The sequence below is a fragment of the Xenia sp. Carnegie-2017 genome, unplaced genomic scaffold (assembly GCF_021976095.1).
Source record: "Xenia sp. Carnegie-2017 unplaced genomic scaffold, XeniaSp_v1 HiC_scaffold_14, whole genome shotgun sequence".
NCBI lineage: Eukaryota > Metazoa > Cnidaria > Anthozoa > Malacalcyonacea > Xeniidae > Xenia > Xenia sp. Carnegie-2017.
The window spans coordinates 2,008,617-2,035,076 of NW_025813447.1; the positions used below are offsets into that span (position 1 = coordinate 2,008,617).

Here is a 26,460-nt window from a genome sequence, read left to right on the forward strand (position 1 = left end):
AGTAAACGTAAGATAAACATACAGTTCTGTTGCTGCCGAGTTGGCCGTTAGTTTTCATAAAACAAAGCGATCATAGTCTTCTTTTTAGATACGAGGTAAGTTTCTACTTTAAAATTTTTCAGTTTCCTTTGAAAAATACTTAAAAATAAGATTAGAGGATAAAAACGCAATGTAATCATTGCAGGCAAGTATAGCCATGTTCAAAAGCACGGACATGAAAGAGGTTGATTGTTACAATGACTTGATATAAAGCCAAGTATTTAGCGAGATTTTTCAACTGAATGCTTGTTTTCTGATCTGCAGTTCTCGTGTTATTTCTTGCCATCTTGTCTTCAAATACTTGGCCAAGAAAAACGAAAACAGAAATGGACGCCAAAGAAAATCAAACACAGTTCGACAAAAACGCAATGTCGACTAACGAGGAAAGTGCAATCGTCGAGGCTTCAACGACGTCAGATGAAAATAAAAAAAGATGTAAAGATATTGGACGGGTTCTTTCACTCGTTGGTGATCAATTTGAGATCACATATTTGACAAGATTTTTTAATTAGCCGATCGTTCATAAAGTGCACAGTGCAGACGGTATGTGCTGATGTTCAAAACACTGTGTGATGTATATATAAATATAAAGAAAGATAAAATGGTTGATAATTTGAGTTGAACTCAAGCATGTTTCAGTAACAATAACTAATAAATAGCATGTAAATAGTTGCGTCTTTAAAGATTTTTGCTGGACAAACAAACAGAAATACAATAGATAAAATTTGGCGTTGCTAAATCTGCTTTACTATGTTTATCGTTCAATGATAATGCAGTTCGATAAACACAAACACTAAACCTAGCACCATGTTCCAAACTTGCAAACGGAATTAAACATACTCATCAAAAAAGAGACAAACTTCTAGGTGCAGCTATATTTCCTAAGTGGCATTGTACATTATTTACATGAGTTTTGTAGGACATATTCAGCTTCCTCTCTTCCGAAGACACTTAAATATTATCAGCCCTTTTTCTACAAAATGGACAGTGTCCTTTCTGCAAAACCAAAAGATCATAATCTTCCGAGTGAAACATCTAAAGAAACATTGAAGAGAAATAAATTCGACGTAAATCTATTTTAAAAACCTAAAAAAGAATTTTCAAATATCAAAACTTCTCATGGATATTTAAAGTTGAGAACACAAGCAAGATTTACAAGCACGTTAGAAGGAAATACCAAAACAGTATAAAAGAAAGCAATTAAATGAAAACAATTAACAAGAGAAAACTAGTCACTTAAAAGAAAACCTATGTATAACGTGGCAGATCGTATTTTAACTGATCACTGCAGGGCACTCTGTGCAAATCTTAAGATTATACTCACTCTATTGCAAGAATCGCATAATGTTATGGCAACTTCTGGCATGATCGATTTATAGTAATTGCATTTCAATGGTTTAGGCCATTTCTTAACAAATACTTCAAGACGATTCATAGATTGAAGGACTGCACGGCCAACTGTGACGGGGATAAATTCGGTGCCCCCTTGCTAATAGGAAGAAGTCAAAAAATTATTTTTGGAAAGTTTTATTGATGGAAAGTCCACACAAACGTATAGTAAACTACTTAAACTTTTTCACTCGTGCAGCACGATTGCCCTCACTTCAAAACTCATCAATTTCTCCGTAAAGGGATCGTCATCATCCATGTTACTTGACTCATCTAAAAGCTGAAGGGACTGAATATCTGATGAGAAAATGTCAAAGAACACTGCAAAATCATACAAAAAAAATTGAGAATCAATGGCTAACTGTGGAGCCCATTGACATAGATCAAGGATACTGCCCGTGCTAGTCTCGTCCCATTTTTTCTTGCGTTTCATGCCAACGTCAGCATCGATTAATTTTGCAGCCTCTTCGTCACTGTGAAAAAAGTTCATATGAATACCCAACGCAATAAGATTATGAGTATAAGAAAAGGTTAAGTGCCAACCTTATACCATCCTCAAGAACAAATTCCACCAACGGTAAAACATCTGAAAAAACGGATGAAAGTGTCATTTTCAGTTTCAATAAATATGTCATTATATAATTTTACATTCCAGACTTGTAATGTAACCCAGACTTGTTGGAAATTTCTTACCAAACGAGGAAAAAGAATAGACAAAGGGCTGTCGACAGTTGATGCAATGATTGCCTTTATTGTTCAGTAATGGATTTGTAGTGGAACAACGATAACACATTGGAAGAATTTCCTAAATAAAAATGATTTCGTACAAAACAATTTTTATATGTTTTTCTTTCTAAAGTACAATCGATGTATGTAAATCAGTAGCGGTCTTGGGGTAGTCACAGCGAGGAGCGGCGAGCAAAATAAAATTAAAGCTGCTTAATTTTAAATTCAAAGTACTTTCAGAAAAGCACTATTGGTTTTGAATTTTTAAAGAATATAATTTCACCAATGGACTTTTCTCTGAAGGTTTTAGAAATGAAAATATATTGCAAAATGTGCAGCAGTAATTTATTTTGAGTAACCCTAGATCCGCCACTGATGTAAACATACTAACTTCATTATCGAGGAAAGGCTTGGCTCGGATAGTGATACATCCAATATCTATATATTCTTGAAACTTGGCCGGAATCCTCAAAGACTAAAAAAAGAAAAAGTGAAGATGAGACAGATCAAATTCCAAGGTTGATGAGCTTTGATAAATGTGAGATGTTGATTTTTGATTTGCCAATCGCAAGTTTTAACTAAGCTTCTTTGCATTCACTGTATTATATGCGATGAAAATAAATATATATTTGCAAGAACTCCGACCAACCTGTAATTTATCGTAAGCATAACGAGCCATTTTGTAAGCACCGAGATGTCTTCCCTGCTTAGCAAGAGTAAACAGGGTTGCACTGGAAAGATTTAAGGAAAAAACTGACGATTGCTTTGTTTGAATCGTTTTCCATGCACTATGCAGACACACCAACATGGCAAAAGGTCACATATCAGTGCAAACACAAACTGTTTCCCAAAATCCTCTTTCAAAAACAAAAAAACTTTATGAAAACACAAAATCAAATAATTGATTCACAAAGCTCTCTTTGCAAATGTAAAACACTTTCTTGTAAGCATTTATACAAATACACACAGTTGAAGAAACAACCAATGTCCGTCGACAGTGAGCAATAGTCTCAGACACCTGCTGCAGTTAGCTAAGTGATCATTTTGTGACAATGAACGAGACTGACTGACTGTCTGTCTGTCCGAGACACACACATTGAAGCCACTCTACAACCAAATTAAAGGATACACTCTAGAGATCCCTGATGGAGTTTCTTTTAAAATTAGATGAAGCAGATAACGAGCAATGTTGAATAACGCTTCTGGTAAATGGTCCGTGAATGGTTCGTCCTGAAATAATTGTTGAACATTTTTAAGCAAATGACAGACATACTATACTGCTTGGAAATGTACTTCTGAAAGACGTCGGTGGTCAAAACAGCTAAAATCGTCGAATTCGGCAACTCGAACCACAAACAAAATGAAAAATCAACATAAGCCCTTTTAATAATAATCACTTTGAACAAACGGCAGCTCGTTAAATCCGTTGGTAAATATGACCGGATTAAAACCAAAAGGCAACACTAAATAAAAAGATGAACGTCATAGAACAACAGACATAGAAAGTTAGTCATAAGTTAATTGCTACAAGCATTGAGCGGATTAAAACCAAAAGGCAACACTAAATAAAAAGATGAACGTCATAGAACAACAGACATAGAAAGTTAGTTCATAAGTTAATTGTTACAAGCAGTTCCTATATAGCAATGAGTAAACTTTAGAATAAAATTTTTTAACGTGTTTAGGAAGAATTTTGACATCCTTTAAAAGGACATAAACATTCTAAATTTCTCTTATACCGTGTATCTTTGTATGGAATGGTAGAGATGATAAATTTCCGCTTTCGTTTGATATTCGTAAAATTTCGTCAACATTGCAGGACTCGTTTCACCGTCTGGAACGAAATTTTTAACGTATTTACTACAGTATAGCAAATTAGCAATTTAATAATAATCTTATAGAAAAAAAATTTGCAACGTTAACCGGAAGTGAATGTAACATATCATACCATATAAGCAATACACATACCCTATAAAAATCAAGTCTTGACTTTGTAAACAGGACATGGAAACAGATAAAATGTAAGTATGATCTCGCTTGTAGTCGCCATTTTAAGGCAATTAAAATCACTTTGAAGATTTAAAATAAGAAACATAATCATCGAGATTCAAATACTGGATAAATCATGTGGACCGTCCAAAACCATTAGCAAATGCTGTGCATCTTTCATATTTTAAAATATATAAATGGACTCAACATAATTTTCAGATGTTTACTTCTATCAAGCACCTATTACCTAAATCCATTGTTTAAGAAAAAAGATGTTTATTGATTTTAAAATTTTCTTTGATTGATTTAATTGATTTAGTTCAGATCGGTTTGCTCAGGCTAATGCTAACTCAGCTCTAGACCAATCAGCGCACGAGTTTTACTGTGTCTATTTTATAACATAAACTAATAAACATTTTACTGAGGAAGTGATATTAAATGAACAACCTTAAGGAAAATGATATTCAAACCTTTATCGACAGCAACATGTAAGCATTGCATTGATAATTTCCAGTAATAATAACCAGCGTCGTTGAACCTTGAGGGATGAAAACACATGGGAACTTAATGATCTTTTCTATCATGATGTCGATCTGATGATCAAACCTCTTCTCGCTGACAGCGTTATGTGTCAGCTCTTCCAAAACCTTAATGGCTTTATGTTGTTGACCTGAATTATGAAATGCTACAAAAAAAGTACAAAAAAATAAGAACCTTAGGGATGAGCCATGCGAAATAACGCCGTGTTTCCAGTACTTTTTGCCAGGCTTACACTACGTTCTCACCTTCTTGGGCTTCGTCGAACCTATCGTTTTCGGCAAGCCAGTTAGCGTACGGTATGTAGACATCGTCCTGAGAAAATTTTTTAATCAAATAAGCACTTTCTGTGGTTGAAAAATCAGAACGAAGTAGTGGTGAGTAATTAAAAATTTCATTGGTAAATGGCGACTATCATGCCATATATGTGTGGCCTGTCGTAATATTTAGAGTCACGTAATTATTCTAACGTTATGGTCGCAATTCATTGTTACAAATATTTTATTGTTTGCAACAAAGATATTTCCAAGACAGTCTAAAGAGTGACAATATGGGAGTAATAATAAACTTAGGATGTTGTTCGTGAGTATAGCATGCGAAAAATACACTTGGGATAGTATCCTTGAGTGAGAAAATGTCGTCGTGTGTCTCGACGATTTAAGCATATTCAACGTTATTATGTTCTTAATGAGTAACGTATATTTAAGAGAAGAATAACTAGTGAGCATTATATTGAAGCTACATCTTAAGCTCAGAAAATATTTACAACCTACACCAAACTAGAGGTTTCTATTTCGTACCTTCAAGTCAGGTTCCTTTTTCAAAAGATGAAAAGCCTAAATGATTGTAAACAAAACGAGTTGCTTACTTAAAAAATTTGATATTGACGCCTAGATAAAACAAGTGATGAAGATGTCTAGATCGAAAACTGATGATTATGTAGAGATCAAAGAAGTATTTATGACGAAAAATCAAATAAGTTAATGATGACATCGAGACCAACAAGTGTTGATGAGATCGAGATAAAAAACTATGGCTAGAGTTTGACGTTGTTATTTACCTCATCCCAATGCCGAGTGTCCACGTGTAACTTCATTAAAGATTTTACATCACCAATTTTTATAAACATTTCACTTGCATAATCGTGCTAAACAAGGAAACAATTCAAGCTTTTTACACACTTGTCGCCAGAACCTTAAAAAGCAGGCTTGCCGCCGGCACCCTTGGCAAACTACTCTCAATAAAGCATTGGTTATATGAAAAAAGTAATAGGAAAAAAGAGATTGCTACCTGATCCAGTTTGACGAAATATTGAGCGCATTTCTTTAAAGCTTCAACTTCGGCCTTATTAAGATTTCTTCCCACTTCCAGCAACCTTAAAGTCATTAAAAACACATTCCAGTCGATGGTAAAGACCCCAAAAATGACAAGTATACTTGGGAAGGAAAATGGATCTTTCCATTCCAACAGTTCAGAACTCCCCTGTTTACTTTTTCTAGTAGTAAACAACCTTGACAAATTTGCAAGTATTTGTCAATTACCTCATTCGAACAATACAAAAATAATGAAAACGACTTACTTGTCAGCCCAACCGTTTTCTCCTATCAAATCAATAGCTTTCATATGTTCACCAGCAGTCAAATACATATCACTGAAAATGACGAAAAGAAATTTCATCATCGGTCACATGATTTTTAAATAAGATAAAAAATTGGACATTACTTACGCAGCCGCTCTGGGATCGTTACTAGATTTAGCCCATTCTGCCTGTTGTTTGATTAATTGTTTCACGTTTTTAGCATCACCAGAACCAATAAATTCCTGAAGGTACACATATTTAGTTACACACAGAGCTGAACATTCAAGTGTAAAACAGTACCTCCAACAAAGGATAATGGTATTAAAATTTCACTACAAACTAATGCAAGTCTTCAATTCTAACGTGTCTACATACTTTAGCATATTCAAACTGACGAAGATCGGAGAACATTGACAAAGCCTGAAATAATTTAAAATACAAAACTTCTGATTTGAAAAACAGAACATCAGATGGCACAACAAAACAGAACCTTTTCCTCCTTTCCTGTCTTCTTATATAGCTTGGCAGCTTCTTGAAATTTTCCTTGATAAGCATATATATCTGCTAAGAAAGCTAGGCCATCCGATTCGCCGCGCCTCTTTCTTTCCTAAATAAGCAAATGGCCCAGTTTATGAAAAATAGAAAATCATCAAAATTACAGCACCTGAGTTGCTCAAATTGCATGCAAACAACAATCAATAGTACGTGCACATGCAAAGCAAAATGACCAGGAGTACAAACCTCGATGTTTTGAAGCAACTCCAAGTATCTTAAATCACGAACTCTTATAAACGCCTGTTCAACGTATAAGTTTTTCATGGTTCGGTCAACAAATACCAAAATGTTTTAGATTGAGAGAAAAGTGTATGCATGTAAACACAAATAATTTATGAAATATTACCTTCTTGGCTATGTCAAAATTTAATCCCTAGAAAAGCAATGTAAATAATTTTAAGTAAAATTAAGATTGATTGAACAATTAAAGGTTCATTAGTTGTACTCCAACAAGAAAAGGTACATTAGCAGTAACCCAAGATGATAAGGTACATTAGCAGTAACCCAAGATGATAACATACATTAGCAGTAACCCAAGATGAAAAGGTACATTGGCAGTCTGAAAATTAAGTTATCTATTTTTATACCACTGACGACAATTGTTTAGAGTAAATCTAACCAATTTAATCTAACCACTATTTTAATCAATCAGAAACACTTCAACGATGATAAACTACATGGGAATCAGCCTTTAGTCACACCATTAAAACAATCGTTCTATTTCCTATATTTGATCCTAAAATGATACAAAGCTTGATGCTACCTCCATAGCACTCATTGCAAGTGATCTCCAATCCCCATCAGTAACTCCAAGACACGCAACCTTGTATGCCTCTTTGAACATCTTCGTTTCCAAGTATTGATACATAGAAGCTGACTGAAGACGTGGAAAAAATAAAATATTTATTTTGTTTAATGTCAATTCCCTCCTGTTGTAAATGAGAAACTATGGATGAACTATTGTACTCAAATACATGGAACGCTACCTGTAATACAAAACCCTAATAATTTTTTGAAGCCGTGATTTTACCCCAGACACGCGTGTGTAGTCAAACAATTATTACTCTGCGAGAGAATCTCGAAACACTACACACGCGCGTCTGGGGGTAAAGTCTCGCGAGTCTGAGTGTAAGATTTGGCTTCAATTATTTGCTTCAGGTAGCGTTCCATGTATTTTAGTTCAATGGTTGGAGCTCGTTCAACGTTATATCAATCACAAATATTCTCATCATGATGGACTCGAATGAACATAACTGTTGAGCGATGAGAGATATGTGTGCACGATTTGGGCGAGTTTTCATTGTGTTGCATGACAAGTAAATTGACAAAATAAAGATTAAAATCTTGCGAAAATATTCTCGAAAAGAATGTGAACATAGAAACAAGCAAAGATACACACTTAGTGAAAATAGAAACTTCATGCATGAGAATACCATAAATACAACCTTTCCATTCATAAAAAAAAACTATAAGAAAAAGCTAAGTGGTGGAACTACTCAGCTTTAATACCTTGTAGAAGAAAAAACATTTTATTGTTATATTTACCTGAGGAACATCGACCGTCTTCATTTCATACATATTAAGGCAAAAGATTTTGGATCCAGTAAAACCAACTACAAAACCCTATGACGTAAAAAATGGAATATTCAGTTTGTCTCCATAAATGCGTTCGATTTTACAATGTTGAGATGCATCTGCGATATCGTACCCGTAATTTTTGTCGATGTACAGGAAAGTTGCTGGACTTTATGTTTAAGAATCCATTTCCAGAAAAACACAGCATATCCTGTGAAACACACGGCAAAATTGAATGCAACAAAAGAAGATTATCCAAGTTAAAGATTATCCAAGTTAAAGATTATCCAAGTTAAAGATTAATTATATTGATATCATTACTTGAGTAATTCGTATAGGGAGTTGCTTTGCAGTGATTTATATGAAGATTGGAAATGAAGAACTGGAAATGCTGACATGGCAGAAATGTGACGCTAAGAGAATTTATTTGGCCTATTTTAAGCTCGGACTTGAAAACTTGAATTTCTCAAAGTTCAAAGACAAAACGTGATTGAAAATCCGTACTGAAATACCAAATAAGCATGCGTTAATATATTCAACATGTCCCAAATACAACATTACACTATAGAATGGGATTTTACATCGTCGGCGACACACCTCGTTTTGGGTGTTCCAAACAACACTATTGGCACCAGGCTCCTGGAAGAGCAACTCTTTATTCTTCAGATTAAACACGAGGCAAGTGTTATTTTCGCCAACGACAGCTATCTTAGTACGACTAACAAGACGAGAAAGGTTGACAGCTTCTTTCAATAAAAATTGAAAGACTTACTTCACATTATGACATAAACTTTCTCTCTATCACAATTTAATCATTGTTACCTGCAACTTAAATCTAAACAGCGAATGCCGGTTTCGTGTTTCAATAACATCACAGGAAAAGGGTTGTCCATGAAAATTTTCAAGATCTGTACATCAACATACACGAATTGAAATGATATTTTTGCCGTTACAGGGGAGAAATTTTTGGCTATAAGTTATACCCGTAAATTGCGTTGTGAATATCGATAAAAAATACTTGATATATATGTATGATAAAAAAGTACAAGGTACAAAAAAATGAACTACTATCTAAATTTAATTTTCTATAAACTAGGAGGACATTTGGGAGTAATGGTTGGATGTTAGTTCAGCCTTAACTATCGATATTGAAAAAGTAACCATCAAGTTTCTTTGAAATCAATTATTATTCTTATAAATTATAAAATGTATATATGAATACTAGCCACTGGATAATCTAATAATACCTGTCCATTCTTCAATCCAACGAGTAAACCCTCTCGACCAGGAGGGCCTCCTATTACTCTAATATATCTGATTAACGATTCCATGTTCCATTCTCTAGATAAACGAACAAAACATACAACACCATATGAGTCAATACAACTCTAACAGAAACCACGATCTTTTTTCACATTTCTTAGTATCGGAGATATTTCCACAATTTATGAACATGAAATTTTAGCTCGTACGACTGCCAGACCAGGCTTAAGCCTGTTTTCCACTAGCCACGTATCGTAACGTATCGTAGCAAAACGTAACATGGCGCATGCGTGACTGTGCCAATTGACCGTCAAATTCACAAGCACGCATGCGCCATGTTACGTTTTGCTACGATACGTTACGATACGTGGCTAGTGGAAAACAGGCTTTAATGAGTATGCAGCTGCGTATCAAGTGTTTGTCAGACTACAATACGTTTATTAATGAGCATCGAGTGTGAAGATCACCACTTCAAGGGCAGACACGGCTATATGTAATATTTAGCAACGTAAGAATGTCAATAATGATACTGATTTCATACTCTTCGTCGCCGAAATGGAAAAATAAAAACGTGCGAGCTAGCTGAGAAATGGGAAACGGGTAGACACGTTCTGGTAGACTAACTTCGTAAAGTTTCAGAATCAAGGCATTTTTGTTGTAAGTAAGTATACATATCTATTCCTTTTCCATTCTTTTTGTTTATAGCATTCACAAAATTGAAACTACAATTCCCTGTTCATCGGAACATTACAATGGCTATTGAAATCGCATTTTGTGAAGAGATGTGTAAGTCAAGGCCAGAATATGAACTCTGGCTTAATTCCCAGAATTTGTATTCTCATTCATATTCAGAATTTATGATCTGATTTTTGATCCTCATATGACAGCTTTTTGAAATGAAGTAGAGATTATAACGACATCAACAAAATTTGCTTGAGAAAGTCATCACATTTCGCCTACAAATACTGCTATACGTGAAATAGATATTGAACTTCTATCATGCGACATGTTAGACAACAGTCCCTTTGCTATAGTGATACAGTGAACACAATACAAGCATTAAACAATCACATTAATAAGATAAATTAAGTCTTTTATCGATTCTTTAGCTTCGGAAAATTTTTCATAAATTATATCGAACCTACTTACGAACAAACAACGACTACATACATGAATATACTCCCAAGCCATTATCAGTAAAACATCATAATAATATGAATCCTAAAAGGTACATTAATTCTGCAATGCCATTTTCAACTGCATTATTAAATGCAACAGATCAACAACAATATAGTATTAGTAGAACACGTTTCAATACAACACTAGCAAAATATCTCTGCCTTTACGATATTTTCATCTCTTGAAATTGAAGGATAAGAAAAGGATGGCGGTGGACTTTGTTGAAATGGAAAACGTAGGGACAGAAAATCTCTCGTTCAATTCAAGGCAATTTCAGATCATTCGCTTTTTTCTGCGCCTTCTTTCATTGTGGCGACCAGCATCAGCTAGTTTTGTGGAATGCTATGTGTATCCGATGCTTGTTAATCTGCTCCTTATAACGACTGGACCGATACGCAATTTACTTCGGACATTAAAAGAACCATCATGGCCAAACGTGGAGATAGTGTTTATGGGTCATGAGATAGCAGTATGGCTTGGTCACATCCTGGGCAACCGCTATTTTTCCACACGAGACCTTGAAACAAATGTATTAAAGCCAAAAAACGTCTTGTTGGTTGAAGTGCAGAAACCTTTATATCGCATGATCAAGAGACTTAACATCGCCGTTGTGTTTTCCACAACATTTTTCACAATAATGCTGTGGACACTGTTCTATACAACACGAACTCTTTCTGTAAAAGGCGATGAAAGATTTTCTTCGCAGACACCTCACATACACGGCGTTATGGACCGTATCTTGTATGCCTTAGTTCCATTTTTAATTTTCTACGATCTTGGCATTGGCTTGGCTTTATCATGGACGTTAGGACTTTTATATTGTTCTTATGCAGCACGCTTAAAAATACTGGAAAATGTCTTTTTGAAGTGGAAGGACTCAGCAGATAACGCAGTTTCGCTGTTTATTCATGTATATGCCCATCCAGTACAACGTTCCTGGAAACGAATCTCGCTATGGTTCCTCGTCCATAACATTGTCGTGCTAGTTTTACCGTTGTACGGCTATAGTTTGGCTCAAGCTATTACAGGACGTGCTTATCATTCGAAACATCTTCCTGAATTCATCTGTTACTTTGTATTTACCATGACAATTTGGCTCACACCAATCTTTATTGGACAGCTTTTCAAGAGCCGCGAATGTAAATTTTCGGAAAGAATAAACAATATATCACCATGGTTACTTGAAGTCCATGAACACGATGTACCACGTGTGACGGCCAATTGTGGAACAAAGATTTGCAACGACTTTCAATCTTCATCAAGTCATGAAAACACCAAGGGAAATTTGCAGAATAACAATGATTGTGCCACCACCTCAACTGATAACGTCGCTAATTATGACGAGTACACTTTTGTAAAACGCGGAAAAGAATTCCAGAATTTTCGACGCTTCTTGAAAGGTCGCACGTTGGGCCTGGTATCATATGGCTATGCCGTGCAATTGAATTTATCGTTGGTTTCTTTCATTGGTGCAGTGATATCTTTCATCTTGCAAATAAATCACTGGAAAAGTGGTGAAATGACGCGCAATATTGGCAATTGCACCGCTTAACATGGATATTGCACAATTTGAGAAAGATGTTACACAGTTTGGACATAGATGTTACACCATATAAGATTGATGTTGCACCATTAGAGATAGATTATGCACCCTTTGACATAGATGTTGCACCATTTGAGATAAATTTTGCACCATTTTAACACAGATGTTACACCATTAGAGGTAGATGTTACACCTTTTGACATAGATGTTGCACCATTTGAGATAAATCTTGCACCATTTTAACACAGATGTTACCATTAGAGGTAGATGTTATACCTTTTGACATAGATGTTGCACCATTCTAGATAAATCTTGCACCATTTTAACATGGATGTTGCACCAATTCAACACAATTATATGTCGTACTGTTTAACATAGAAGTTAAACCATTTTAATGATATTCGTACCATTTGATGAAACTGCACCATTTGATATAAATATGGCAATATTTAAAGCTGCACCATTCAACATAAGCCTTGCATTAACACGCCCTATTCGTTGTAGCATTAATATAAAAACTCGAGCTTGTGCTTCAACTTTCCGATAATTTAAAACCATTTATTTGATAGAAAAATACTCGCAGGTTTGGTGTAACTATTATATTCACATTTTCTGCATAAATTTACATATATTGGACTGTATGCAGGCCTTACATTGTTTGTTGAGTAATATCGTATTAAAACAAAGCAATAAAGAGTAGGTGCACTTCGCTGAGCATTGTTACTGGATGTGGTTGGCCATTTCAAATACCATGTAATATATTTTAGAACAGCACTAAAATTTTAGGTTTTATAATTTATCTAAATGCACACTTAGACTCCTATATTTCTTGTCATTGTTGTGACAGATCTCATAATCGTAATAAATGATCGGAAACACGAACTTGAAAATGATAACATGCTTATTGAAAACTTCACTTTCCTTAAGCAGACAGAAGACAAAACTTCGTAGGGTTTGACAGTCAAGGTATTTCTGTAAGTAAATAACTATTTCTTTTACGTTAATTTTGCTTGTTTACTACATTTACATCCGTCTACCGTACAACTTCACAGCAACATTTCTATTCGCAGTTTATAGGAATAATTCAACAGCATAGAGACGTCAACAAATAATAGCTAGCAAATTTGCAGTTCTTCAACTAAGACTGTTGAATACAAAATAGACAACATTTCTTTCATTGAGATATTTGTTTCATAACAGTAATCCTTTCTAACAGGAGCTAAACTGCCATGACATCGTAAATATCGTCTAAGTGCTGAAATGCAAAATGTGTACACGCATCTTCCTAAACACTTCGTACAATATCTCTAGAAATTCTTTACATGCATAGGTTACGCGCATGATACGAACAAACATACTCAATGATTATACGAGTGTGATTAACCCGAACGCCTATATACAATGATTTTACGAGTATCTCAACAAGGTATCTCAACAAGTTATAAACGGTATTTTATTATCACTCAAGTTTTCAAGCAAACGACCATCACAAAATAGTTGCCCATTACGATATTTCTATATCTTGAAATTAAAGGAAAACAAAAGGATGTCAGTTGAGTTGGTTGAAATGCAAAACGAGGGGATAGAAAATCTATCATTCAATTCAAGAGAATTTCGAATTATTCGCTTTTTCCTGCGCCTTTTATCATTATGGCGACCAGCATCAGCAAGCTTCGTGGAATGCTATATCTATCCAATGCTTGTCAATTTGCTTCTTCTCGTGACTGGACCGATACGCAATGCTCTTCGGTCAACAGAAAAACCATCATGGCTTAACACGGAGACAGTGTTTGTCGGTCATGAGGTGGCCATATGGCTTGGTCACATCCTAGGCAACCGCTACTTTTCCACACGAGACCTTGAAACAAATGTATTTAAGACAAAAAACGTCTTGTTGGTTGGAGTAAAGAAACCCTTATATCGCATGATCAAAAGACTTAACATCGTCGTTGTGTTGTCGATAACATTTTTTACTATAATGCTGTTGACGTTATTTTTTACAACACAGCTTCTTTGGTACAAAGGCGATGAAAGATTTTCTTCGCAGACACCTCACATACACGGCGTTATGGACCGTATCTTGTATGCCTTAATTCCATTTTTGGTTTTCTACGATCTCGGTATTGGCTTGGCTTTATCATGGACGTTAGGACTTTTATATTGTTCTTATGCAGCACGCTTAAAAATACTGGAAAATGTCTTTTTGAAGTGGAAGGACTCAACGGATAACGCAGTTTCGCTGTTTATTCATGTATATGCCCATCCAGTACAACGTTCCTGGAAACGAATCTCGCTATGGTTCCTCGTCCATAACATTGTCTTGCTGGTTTTACCGCTGTACGGCTGTAGTTTGGCTCAAGCTATTACAGGACGTGCTTATCAATCTAAACATCTTCCTAAGTTCATCTGTTACCTCGTGTTTACCATGACAATTTGGTTCACACCAATTTTTATTGGACAGCTATTCAAGAGCCGCGAATGTAAATTTTCGGAAAGAATAAACAACATATCACCATGGTTACTTGAGGTTCACGAACAAGATGAATCACTTGTGACGGACAATTGTGGCACAAAGACTTGCAACGACTTTCAATCTGCATTAGGTCAGGAAAAAAGAGCGAGCTATTGGCAAAATAACAATGATTGTGCCACCAGTTCTACTCATAAAGTTGTTAATTATGATGAGTACACGTTTATGAAACGCGGAGAAGAATTCCAGAATTTTCGACGATTCTTGAAAGGTCGCACGTTGGGCCTGGTATCGAATGGCTATGCCGTGCAATTGAATTTATCGTTGGTTTCTTTCATTGGTGCAGTGATATCTTTTCTCATGCAAATAAATCACTGGGGGAATAGTGAAATGAAGCACCATACTTGCAATAGCACTATTTGACATAGATGTCATATGTAGATTTCGCACCAATTTGGTACAGCAACAACGAAATCTTCGGTAAGGATCATCCAAAAATTAGAGCAAGTCCTTCTCAATATTTTCAATAATCCAAGATCATTGACTAAAGCGAAATATAACTGCTTTTAAAAATATTCTCAAAGCAACAGCATAAACCTCGTGTTGGAATGTCGGACTTTTTTTCAAATATAACGATTGTTCTGGCATGTTTCGTTCACTGTTGATGTACAGTACTTTGATCACATTAGGATAACAAGTATTCACAGATATTTTCATAAATTTACATATAGATTGTACGGTGAATAGGCCTTATTTTATGACATCGACTTTTCTGCCTGGATGTTTCGTTTACTTTACATGGGAATGTACTGTGCTTTAATCATTTTGCTATAACAAGTATTTACAGTTATCTTCATAAATTTATAAATAGACTAGACTGCATACAGGCTTTAAATTTGTTGTTTGTTGAGTACAGGGGCACGGAATAAAGATTATACAGAATGGTCACTCAGGTGTACAACGCGTCCTCATGTCGGCCATTATTCCAGCCAGATGATTTGGATTTCTCACTTGTTTCAAAGCATTAAAATTACATGACGTCAATACTTAATAATGAATTCAAGTATATTTTGACTCAAGAAATGACTTCGGATCATTTTGATAGTTTGGAAAAAGTCAAAAACCCTAATCATCTGTCTGAAATAATGGCGGCCATCATGCGCGGCACGACATGCGCGAGGACAAAAATGTCAAAGGTTCCGACACGAGTGACTCTTCTGTACATTCTTATTCTGTGACAGGGCTTGGGAAGCCATGGGGGTCTGGGTGCCAGTGCATCCACAACTTTTAGAGCGTGGGCGTTCCATATAAGGACACCCACAAATTCAGCTTCTTGCTTGAAAATATATGACATATTGCACGCTGAGTTTTTGCAAGCACACTGAATTTTCAAATTAAGGAACGAGCACTAGCAAGTAGGAAATTTCAAATGGGTTGAGCATTGCCAATATATGCAAATCATTTGTATGTAATGCATTTTGGACAATTTTTGTAATATATGCTATAAACTATCATTATAAAATAAACACAACGAAACGCGTGCGCTGATTGGTCTAGAGTTGTGTTTGCATTAGCCTGTGCAAACACATCTGAGCTCAACCAATCAAATCAATCAAAACAATCAATCAGTCAAAGAGAATTTGCAAATCGATCATGAATACATTTTAGAAGAAAAATTAAAATGTTTTTCTTTTCGCATTATTTTATTTTATAAAAAACTAATATATTTTTCGTGTTTGCACTGGCTTATGCAAACCTCGGAGACGTTTGTGAGAACTCTCGAGCATGTGCAACCCTCGAACTTCGGTCTCGGGCTTGTACTGACCTGCTCTCAAGTTCTCCCAAAGGTCTCTTCGGTTTGCAAAAGCCCGTGCAAACACAGTAAACATCTTTTATTTCTTAAAAAATATCTAATATGAAGTAGTTTCATTACTATTTTAAGTTTCTTGCATTCTCAAATCGCGAACATGGAGCACCCACAACTTTCGAATGCTTCCAAAGTCTCTGGTTGAGAACGTCATAGCAAAAGAATAATGAATAAAGAGTAGGTTCAGTTTGTTGAGTTATTACTGTATGCAGTCAGCCATTTCAAAAGTCATTTAATATGTTTTCTAAATTATTTAAATGCAAAGTTTCAATTTTATACACGTTGTCATCATAACAGACATATTTACACAGCGTTAATCGATCAGAAACACGGAATTATAACTGAATTTATTATAGCCGACAACTTTACTTTCATAAAGCTGACGGAAGACAAACTATGCAAAGTTTGACGGTAAAGGTTTTGTTTGTTTGTTAGTAAATATGTATTTCTTTCATGTTCTTTTTGTTAAATATTACAGTAAAATCTATAGTGGATGGTGTATGAGTTTCCACTAAAGGCAATAAATATATTGTGTATGTATTATTTAATGGGAATTAATATTTATTCATTATTGTAAGAATACAGGTATGTGGTGGTTTACATTTTAACGGCACATAAATAATAACAAAAACAAATTATAGCTCAAACACTTGATCGTGAATATTCGTGCAATTCTTCCAAGAAGACTCTTGGATACAAAATAGACCAAATTTTTATCATTACAGTAATTCTTTCATTACAGTAATTCTTTCTAACAGTATCAAATTCGCCGTGACACGGTTGCCATCGTTTATGTGCTGACGTATAAAATATCCACGGACCTTCTTAAACACCATGTACAATACCGCTAGAAATTCTTTACATATGTATGATACGAATAAATACATGAAATGATTATTTGGGTATGATAAACACGAACGCCTTAATACGTCGATTACATGGCTATGATAAACACGAACGCTTAAACTTATGTGAAAATGATAAAAGCGAACACACTGAAGATACGCGTGTCTACAACTCAATGATGTACAACGAAACTATTTAATCGTGACGAGGATACCAAAGTTAGCATAATTTTGAAACACTACATCAATACTGCCAAGAAAGCTTTTATCACCTTATTTTTTGAAAGGATAGACAGCTCAATCTTTGTACTAATGATGCGCATCTTATAATTTTATACTAAAACCTCAATATAGTAAATAAAGTATCTCAATAATACACGAACGGTATTTTATAATCACTCAAGGTTTAAAGCAAACGACAAGCATAAAATAATCGCCCTTTACCGCTTTACGATGTTTTTATGTCTTGAAATTAAAGGAAAACAAAAGGATGTCAGTTGAGTTGGTTGAAATGCAAAACGAGGGGACAGAAAATCTATTATTCAATTCAAGAGAATTTCAGACTATTCGCTTTTTCCTGCGCCTTTTATCATTATGGCGACCAGCATCAGCAAGCTTCGTGGAATGCTATATCTATCCAATGCTTGTCAATCTGCTTCTTCTCGTGACTGGACCGATACGCAATGCTCTTCGGTCAACAGAAAAAACATCATGGATTAACATGGAGACACTGTTTGTCGGTCATGAGGTGGCCGTATGGCTTGGTCACATCCTAGGCAACCGCTACTTTTCCACACGAGACCTTGAAACAAACGTATTAAAGACAAAAAACGTCTTGTTGGTTGGAGTAAAGAAACCCTTATATCGCATGATCAAAAGACTTAACATCGTCGTTGTGTTGTCGATAACATTTTTTACAATAATGCTGTTGACGTTATTCTTTACAACACAACTTCTTTGGTACAAAGGCGATGAAAGATTTTCTTCGCAGATACCTCACATACACGGCGTTATGGACCGTATCGTGTATGCTTTAGTTCCATTTTCAGTTTTCTATGATCTCGGCATTGGCTTGGCTTTATCATGGACGTTAGGACTTTTATATTGTTCTTATGCAGCACGCTTAAAAATACTGGAAAATGTCTTTTTGAAGTGGAATGACTCAACGGTTGCCGCAGTTTCGCTGTTCATTCGTGTGTATGCACATCCCGTACAAAGTTCCTGGAAACGAATCTCGCTATGGTTCCTCGTCCATAACATTGTCTTGCTGGTTTTACCGCTGTACGGCTATAGTTTGGCTCAAGCTATCACTGGACGTGCTTATCATTCGAAACACCTTCCTGAGTTCATCTGTTACCTGGTGTTTACCATGACAATTTGGTTCACACCAATTTTTATTGGACAGCTATTCAAGAGCCGCGAATGTAAATTTTCGGAAAGAATAAACAATATATCGCCATGGTTACTTGAGGTCCACAAACAAGATGAATCATATGTGACGAATGATCCTGGAACAGAGACTTGCAACGAGTTTCAACCACTATTGGGTCAGGAAAACAACAAGAGCTGTTTGCAAAATAACAATGATTGTGCCACCAGTTCTACTCATAAAGTCGTTAATTATTATGAGTACACGTTTATGAAACGCGGAGAAGAATTCCAGAATTTTCGACGATTCTTGGAAGGTCGCACGTTGGGCCTGGTATCGAATGGGTATGCCGTGCAATTGAATTTATCGTTGGTTTCTTTCATTGGTGCAGTGATATCTTTTATCATGCAAATAAATCACTGGAAAAGTAATGAAATGACGCACAATAATGGCAATTGCACCGCTTAAAATGGATATTGCACAGTTTGAGATAGATGCTGCATTATTTGAGATAGAAGTTGGAGCATTTTAGATAGATGTTGCATCTTAACATACAAATTGTACCATTCGAGATAGAAGATGATCCATTCAACATGGAATCATACATACTGCCGATTGATTGCTTCTTCATAGCTAGTCATTGAAAATGTATCATGGAGGTAAACCATTCCACAATTTTTTTGCATGCGTTTATGATAAGACAGAATAATTGCAATTGAATTACAAAAATAAAGCATTGAACGACATTACAGAGCGTTAAAGTTGTCCGTAATATTGCAAGCTGAAGACTATGTTAACATCATACATTATCATTATTTTTAGACCTTCGTTTATTTGGAAAGACATTTGCGTTGTGACTTACCTTTCTTTCTCTCCACGAAAACTAAGACATTGAAGTTTTTTACCCTAAATGAAAACATAATTCTTCAAACTTTCCCTGTTTCAAACGAAAACAAATAAAAGCTTTAAATCCTCTTTTTAGTCATATTTCGTCAACGACTTGAAGCTGGTCCTCCCACGAATGGCGAAATTTAAGAACAGGACTGGTTTTGGGATAAGGATTACCACATTCAAATTTAGAAACAACAATATGCTTTAGTACAGGACTGGTTTTGGGTTAAGCATAACCAAATTAAAGTATATAAATAACAATAATAACATTAACAATACGGGAGTGTGAAAGTAAAAAAAAGCAAAAGAGCCCTAATTCTATTAAGTTCATTGAATATTTTCCATAAACATAATACCTGACATAATACCACGTTATTTGCACAAACCACGAGCAAACTACAATCATATTTCTTTTCGATTTTCTCCTACACATAAAGAACATTATTCATTTAAGCTCATCATATAGAGTAGTATCAAACTGAAACTGACATAAGGTTATTACGTAATAACAAAAACAATTTTCCACATGGAGATTTCTTTGCGCAAACGAAGCAGTAATTACTGTTTCATTATGCAAAAAAACATATGCCTATTTTACCAAACAATTTAATTGCCTTGCAACCACGTATTATTACGCTGAATGAAACGAGATTGTGAGCGTCAAATCAAGCGGGAAATTACTTTCTTCATCCAATGCATACTACCACAGTCTCCATGCAAGTCTTGTTTGAAACCTTTTCGTTAATCACTGGGAACGGTTGCCCTGGATAGCGTTATCATTGGAGAGCAAAAATTTTCAAACTTATAAAAAAGGTGCTTATATTTTTCATACGACAAAGAAATTTCGTAAACTTCGAAACAATATTTTTTCAGTGATTACTCAGTTCGAATCTTATACTTTTTGCTTTTTGAAAGGTTTTATAAAGTTTAAAAAAATTAGCTAACCAATGGATAATGCTATCTAGGATTCGTGCAACCGGCCCCTGATGTAGCTTCGATCAAGGGAAAAACAGGAATGTCTAATGCAACTGTGCTAGTACCGACCAACATATGATCCCATTAAATACCTTGACGCGATAACGCATGTCCGTTGGATCATCACCAGACAGTTCGTATACAATTATTCTTTCAGGGAGTTGCATCTAAAGGAAAATTGTAAGAACAGGAATAGCAATGCGACTAAAAAACATCCATTAGGATATATAAGGCCTAGCAAATATGCAATGCCCGGAGAAAATCTATCAAAATGAGAAAGGATTACTTACAGCTAAACGTCCACGATAAACTGCAATTTTCTTTACAAGATCACGACATTTAATCCTTACTAAAAAACAAAACAACAGACTTGGTAATTTTTAAAACAGACAGCGAATTTGATTCCATATAGCTACACTAAGGTTGCGTGGAGTTAATGGACAATTTCTATGAATTTAAACATTTACCTTTGCTTTCAGTGGTCAAATGTTGAACGATCACATCCGTCATGCTGTCACGATAGGCGTACCTAAACAACATAATTACAATACACATTCAAATGTATAACACGTTTATCAGCTACCATGTTTATGGACTATGAAAAAATCATTGAAGAGTCAGGGTAGTTAAGATAATGCGTCTCATACAGTTATTATACAGACTAATCTGATGGGAGGAATTGACGATTATGATTGAATGTGGCTGCTACGTTTTATCTTGGTTTAATTCGTGGCAGATAGACAATAACGATCCAATGTAACGACTATATGGAGAGCTAACGATCATTATACGCAATTAAGCAACTATACATGTAAAAAAAGTATAGTCCAACGAATCTTGATAACCTAATAGCCGTAGGATAGCAGAGAAGCTTAAAGTGAACAAGTTAGCAAATTATTACCTATCCTGGTAGAGGCTATGAACAGTACTAAACACGAGTTGATGATATGAGACAGTCCCGTCTTGACAGCCAGTTACCTTAAAACAATTTCATAACAACATGACAAAGGGCACACAGGTCTACATTGTACATCAAAGAGCCTGGTGATGAATTATTGCACTTACTACATAATTTTGTCCCGGTGTGGGTTTGCATGACCACAGCCAACTATCGTGTTCTCCAATTGCTCCCAACTTCACACCTTCTTTGGTATATAGCAAACACTATAACAAAATCATAGTAGACAGAAAATGGTTCTCGGGGATCTTATTTGAACATTGCAAACAGAGTATGTACACGTAAGATGGTTGTTAGGGATCGTAACTGAACATTTAGACAAAGTAAGTACACGTAAGATAGTTGTTAGGGATGGTAGTTGAACATTGCAAAGAGTATGTACACGTAAGATGGTTGTTAGGGATGGTAGTTGAACATTGCAAACAGAGTAAGTACACGTAAGATGGTTGTTAGGGATGGTAGTTGAACATTGCAAACAGAGTAAGTACACGTACTTACAGCACATGCATCTATATACGATGAAAAAATATGCATACCCAAACCAAGCACCTTTCATAACGATCAATTTCCTAGAATGGATTCGCTCACGAATCCCAAAATTCGTTACAAAATACGGAGTAAGCATATATAAACTAAGGCTTGGTTGTAGAAATTATATTAAATATTTCTTTGAACAACATATTTGTAATGGTGAATGAAAACTAAAAGACTATCCCAGTTACGCGTTTTGGAATCCGTATAATTTTTCAAATAATCCCTCGCTCTATCGTCAAAACGAGAAGTCTGCTGAAATGCAACCTGTCGTTGGATTTATAGTTATCTTTATTTTGGTCTACAAAAGTTCATTTAAGAACTACTCAAGTGTCATTTACCATGGCAAATACACTGTTAAAGCAAAATTTAAGTTCATTATAGTGAACAATGTGAAAAAAACAGCTACGACCGAAAGCGGTCATGCGCACATAACATATTTTGATGAAAGATTTAGCAAACGATGATGATGGACGATCATTCTACTTACCTCTTTGTTCGACCCTCCAATCACTAAATACTCCCCGTGGGAAAAGAAATTTAGGCTACATGGATCAAAGCCAAGGTGTCGATCTTTACCAATCTATCGGTGGCAGTGAAAAAACTCAACATTATGATTGTCTTATATGGCAAGCGTCACTTCCAGCTAAATGGCGCGCTTTGATTGGCTCAGAAAAATTTTTGCCGATCCATTATTTTCCGTAATAGACCACGGTCCAAAACGTGAAATTTTACAGTCAAATATAAACAAATTTCGTAATGCAAACAGCAAAACGCAAAAAAAGACGAAACAAAAAACCATTTACGAATGTCAGTCAAAGGAAAAACACTCAGAAAACAGTTAAACTACCCAGACGATACAATTTGAAACGATTTCTTTTTTACTGACAGGTAAAAAACAGCAAGGACGAGAAAGAAAGCAAGCTTCATTTCAGGTCAAATTATGCCATATAACAAACTTTTTAATAACCTCGCTTTCTCGGTCTTTACAGAGAAATACCGGACCTCTGTCTTTTTGTACAAACCTCCTCCTACGGGATCGGTCTGTACAAAAAACATCGTTCCGATGTTTCTCCGTAATGACCTCGCGCTCGGTTATTTAGGGTTTAATAATTCATTAAACAGCACCTGCTTGCCACTCAGTTGATAGAATGATAACTTTTGGTTCCAGTCACCCACTGCCAATACATCGTAAGGTTCGTCCCTAAAAGTTTAGAAATTATATATTCAGCGTCACCCCACTGTTTTTATAGAAATTACAAAAAAGCAGGCAAATCAAATAACAGCCCTACAGCAGTCACATGGTTCGTACACTAAATTGACTTGGTTTAGAAAAGCTTGATCAAAGTTATTAAAATGGTTCATACTTTGATGGGTTCCATGAGATTGTCCACACAGGTTGATTGGATGGTCTGTCAATTCTAACTTTTTCCTCTCCAGCCTACATTTCATAATTATAAGGTCACATAAGGTCACAGTTTACTTTAACAGAAACATCAAGTAAATGGTGATGCACAAACCTTACTACGAATGCTCACAACTCCATTGAACAGACCAAGTGCAAGATATTGCCCATCATTGGTCCAACTATAAAAATGGTAAAAAGTCTGAGCTTATTCAATTGCACATAAAATTGCAATGAGACAAGGTGATAATAGAATAATTCCCCCCACCACCAATGCCAGATATTATGCTTTAATAGGGACAGTCAAGTATCTTGCAGTAGTAATTAAAAGTAACTGGTCGTAGCAGCCAATTATCACAGTCAATTCTGGCAATAATTATAGTAGTAGAAGGGACTATAATACCATACTAATTATAGTAATAATTGGGGTAATAGCATTGACTATAGTAATAGTACATAATCATAGTGGCAATTATCAAAGTATTTAATAAAAGATGCATGTTTTGTAAATAATAGCCATTTAAAAAAACAAACAATAAAACGGGTGCAGTGATTGGTCTAGAGCAGTGTTTGCATTAACATGTGCAAAACACAACTGAGCTCAACCAATCAAATAAATCAAAACAGTCATTAAGTCAAAGAGAATTTGAAAATCAATCATTTAATACATTTTGGACCTCAGAGACATTTGAAGAAACTCTTGAGCATGTGCAACTCTCAACATTCGGTCTTGGGCTTGCACTGATCTGCTCTTGAGTTCTCTCAAAGGTCTCCTCAGTTTGCATAAGCCTGTGCAAAAACAGTAAACATCTTTTATTTCTTAATTGAAGCATGCAGAGCTATGATAATTTAACTTCAAATATCATTTAAAACAATGTCATAAACGCCACAACTGTTTATAATGCAAATTGACCTGCAGCAAGTTATTCGAGATGAAACTTTGTGCTTGGCAACAGATTTCTGTTCAGCTGACCAAAGACCTAAAAAGCAATATCATTATGGTACCATATATACATCTTGCTGAAAAAAAGCAACCCAGGACAAATATACATCCTAGGATTAATGATTTATAGGTATTAACCACTGATTTTTGTGCCAAAACTATGGCTAATATTCAGATGTTTTGCAGAGTTTTTCTAGTTATAGGTTATCATGTGGTAATAGTGTTAAGAGAAAGGTTAATGACCAAAATGTATAATGTATATGAAGGTAATGTTTGAAGAATTAAAATCAAATAAAAATACTGATGCTAAAAAAAAGTATGAGGATACGCCAATTGTTAAGTAAACACTATTTGTCATCTCTTGAAGTTTTGCCCATATTTAAAATTTAAAAATTAAAATTCCTCACTGCCATGCCATGTAAGACTACAGAAATAAGTTTACCTACCAAAATCATTGGCTGTGCAACTTGCAAGTTGATGTGAAACAGGATTATATGATAAACATTGAATGGCATCATTGTGTCTAAATGAAAATGAAAAATAAAATATTGAACTTGATGCTAACCTCATCAAAGGTTATCATATTATTGGTTTTAAGTACATTGAAATACAATACACAATACATAGAATTAATGAATCTAACAAGGGAATTGCTGTTAATGCTTATAGCCATCACCGGATTGACCCAATCAGAAACCCATTCATATCTTACTGTTATTGTACTAACTGTGGTAATGTATTATTGTCATATGCAAGAATTTATCATAGTACTACAAAGAAGGATAAGTACTAGACTTCATTAATGAAATTTACAGCAGTTATTTACATGGAAGATATGCCTTGTGCATCTTCCTCAAACCAATTTTAACATAATACATAAAGTGTACATACGTATACTTTAAGATTCCTTCCAGTTTATTTGTCCAAATGATTACACATTTATCAGCACTGCCTGATGCAAATCTTTTTCCTGAAAAATTAATGATTATGATTTGAATTTGAATAGAGCATTAAGCTTGAACATCTGCCTATTGTCCTCAGCTACGTAACAACAGCATATGCAGAAAGCAGAAACAAGATCATTTCTATGTAACACAACGCTTGTCATTAAATAGTGGCTCAGTAAAAGATTCAGCTTTGTAAGATATTTTGATTTATCAAGATTCGCTACTCCGTTTTCTGCACTGATATAAATTTGAAATCGAGAAAAAAATATAAAAATTTTGAAATTTGCCGCCATCTTGGAATTGGAATCTGTTACCTAAGTTACGATAAACAATTTTAACAAAGCAATTTCTTTGCGAAAAAAAACGAACTATAACATATAAAAAACTTATGATACTTTACAAAGACCATTGCAAAAGCTAAAACATTCATTTTAAGAATTCATTCACGCACATTAAAAAATATTTTACTAGCACACCGACCCACCGTCTTTCGCGAAGTCAACACAATAAACAGTATCCTTATGGCCTTTTAGAGGCTGTATTAGGTTCCGTCACTGGTGTTGTACACCTAGGATATTTGAGAAAAACCGTTTTGACATTTTTCGCTATAAAACTTTTTCTGACCTTTACTTGGAAGCATTCTTACCAAAACAAGTAATCCAGACGCGACAATAATTTGGCTGCCGTCCGGTCGAAATGAGATGTCGTGAATGCTGGAAAATTCAGCAACACATAGCAACAAAACTCAAACATCGCAAAAAAAGTTATAAGACCGTGAAAAATAATAGTTTACCAATGATCTTGCCTCTCTTTATGCTGTACCTTATCGACCCACGAAGCAATCGACCTCATTTTACAATGCTCTTATCCGACAACAATACGAAT

At 35.2% G+C, this 26,460-nt stretch overlaps 3 protein-coding genes and 1 long non-coding RNA gene across 6 annotated transcripts; 3 read left to right on the forward strand and 1 right to left on the reverse strand.

Annotated features, from left to right (window-relative positions):
• LOC124434277 lies at nucleotides 1–778 on the forward strand. The gene is made up of 2 exons (XR_006944737.1): nucleotides 1–95; nucleotides 304–778. It is a non-coding gene; the product is annotated as an uncharacterized LOC124434277 (long non-coding RNA).
• Nucleotides 652–26,435, reverse strand: LOC124434266 (intraflagellar transport protein 122 homolog). The gene is given in 46 exon segments (XM_046984150.1): nucleotides 652–1,074; nucleotides 1,364–1,528; nucleotides 1,643–1,725; nucleotides 1,822–1,901; nucleotides 1,972–2,014; nucleotides 2,122–2,233; nucleotides 2,546–2,629; nucleotides 2,804–2,885; nucleotides 3,284–3,384; nucleotides 3,894–3,988; nucleotides 4,614–4,681; nucleotides 4,750–4,828; nucleotides 4,929–4,995; nucleotides 5,481–5,516; nucleotides 5,741–5,827; nucleotides 5,971–6,055; nucleotides 6,260–6,331; nucleotides 6,407–6,501; nucleotides 6,635–6,679; nucleotides 6,750–6,866; nucleotides 7,001–7,054; nucleotides 7,161–7,187; nucleotides 7,578–7,691; nucleotides 8,360–8,437; nucleotides 8,523–8,600; nucleotides 8,987–9,107; nucleotides 9,212–9,297; nucleotides 9,637–9,730; nucleotides 19,788–19,831; nucleotides 20,173–20,241; nucleotides 20,884–20,958; nucleotides 21,082–21,140; nucleotides 21,259–21,320; nucleotides 21,693–21,769; nucleotides 21,857–21,955; nucleotides 22,771–22,863; nucleotides 23,409–23,484; nucleotides 23,648–23,721; nucleotides 23,801–23,867; nucleotides 24,599–24,665; nucleotides 25,075–25,151; nucleotides 25,520–25,598; nucleotides 26,060–26,119; nucleotides 26,122–26,143; nucleotides 26,222–26,288; nucleotides 26,369–26,435. Coding segments are annotated over 46 exon segments (3,558 nt in total). The 5' UTR covers nucleotides 26,428–26,435; the 3' UTR covers nucleotides 652–990.
• On the forward strand, nucleotides 10,065–13,256 carry LOC124434268. 2 transcript variants are annotated; one of them, XM_046984153.1, is made up of 2 exons: nucleotides 10,065–10,313; nucleotides 11,025–13,256. In XM_046984153.1, exon 2 carries the CDS (start codon nucleotides 11,037–11,039, stop codon nucleotides 12,381–12,383), a length of 1,347 nt encoding a protein of 448 aa, XP_046840109.1. In that variant the 5' UTR covers nucleotides 10,065–10,313; nucleotides 11,025–11,036; the 3' UTR covers nucleotides 12,384–13,256. The 2 variants fall into 2 exon arrangements, with proteins under 2 accessions (XP_046840109.1, XP_046840108.1); XM_046984152.1 differs by having other exon boundaries at nucleotides 10,065–10,309.
• On the forward strand, nucleotides 16,925–20,117 carry LOC124434267. 2 transcript variants are annotated; one of them, XR_006944727.1, is made up of 2 exons: nucleotides 16,925–17,122; nucleotides 19,908–20,117. XR_006944727.1 is itself a non-coding variant. In XM_046984151.1 (2 exons), exons 1-2 carry the CDS (start codon nucleotides 17,108–17,110, stop codon nucleotides 19,391–19,393), a joined length of 1,374 nt encoding a protein of 457 aa, XP_046840107.1. In that variant the 5' UTR covers nucleotides 16,925–17,107; the 3' UTR covers nucleotides 19,394–19,671. The 2 variants fall into 2 exon arrangements, 1 of the variants encoding a protein (XP_046840107.1); XM_046984151.1 differs by lacking the exon at nucleotides 19,908–20,117 and adding an exon at nucleotides 18,035–19,671.
• Nucleotides 26,436–26,460: the final 25 nt, after the last annotated feature.

Excerpts from the sequence above, each read along its gene's own strand:
- LOC124434268 (XM_046984153.1), top strand. The coding sequence starts at position 11,037 with ATGGCGGTGGACTTTGTTGAAATGGAAAACGTAGGGACAGAAAATCTC.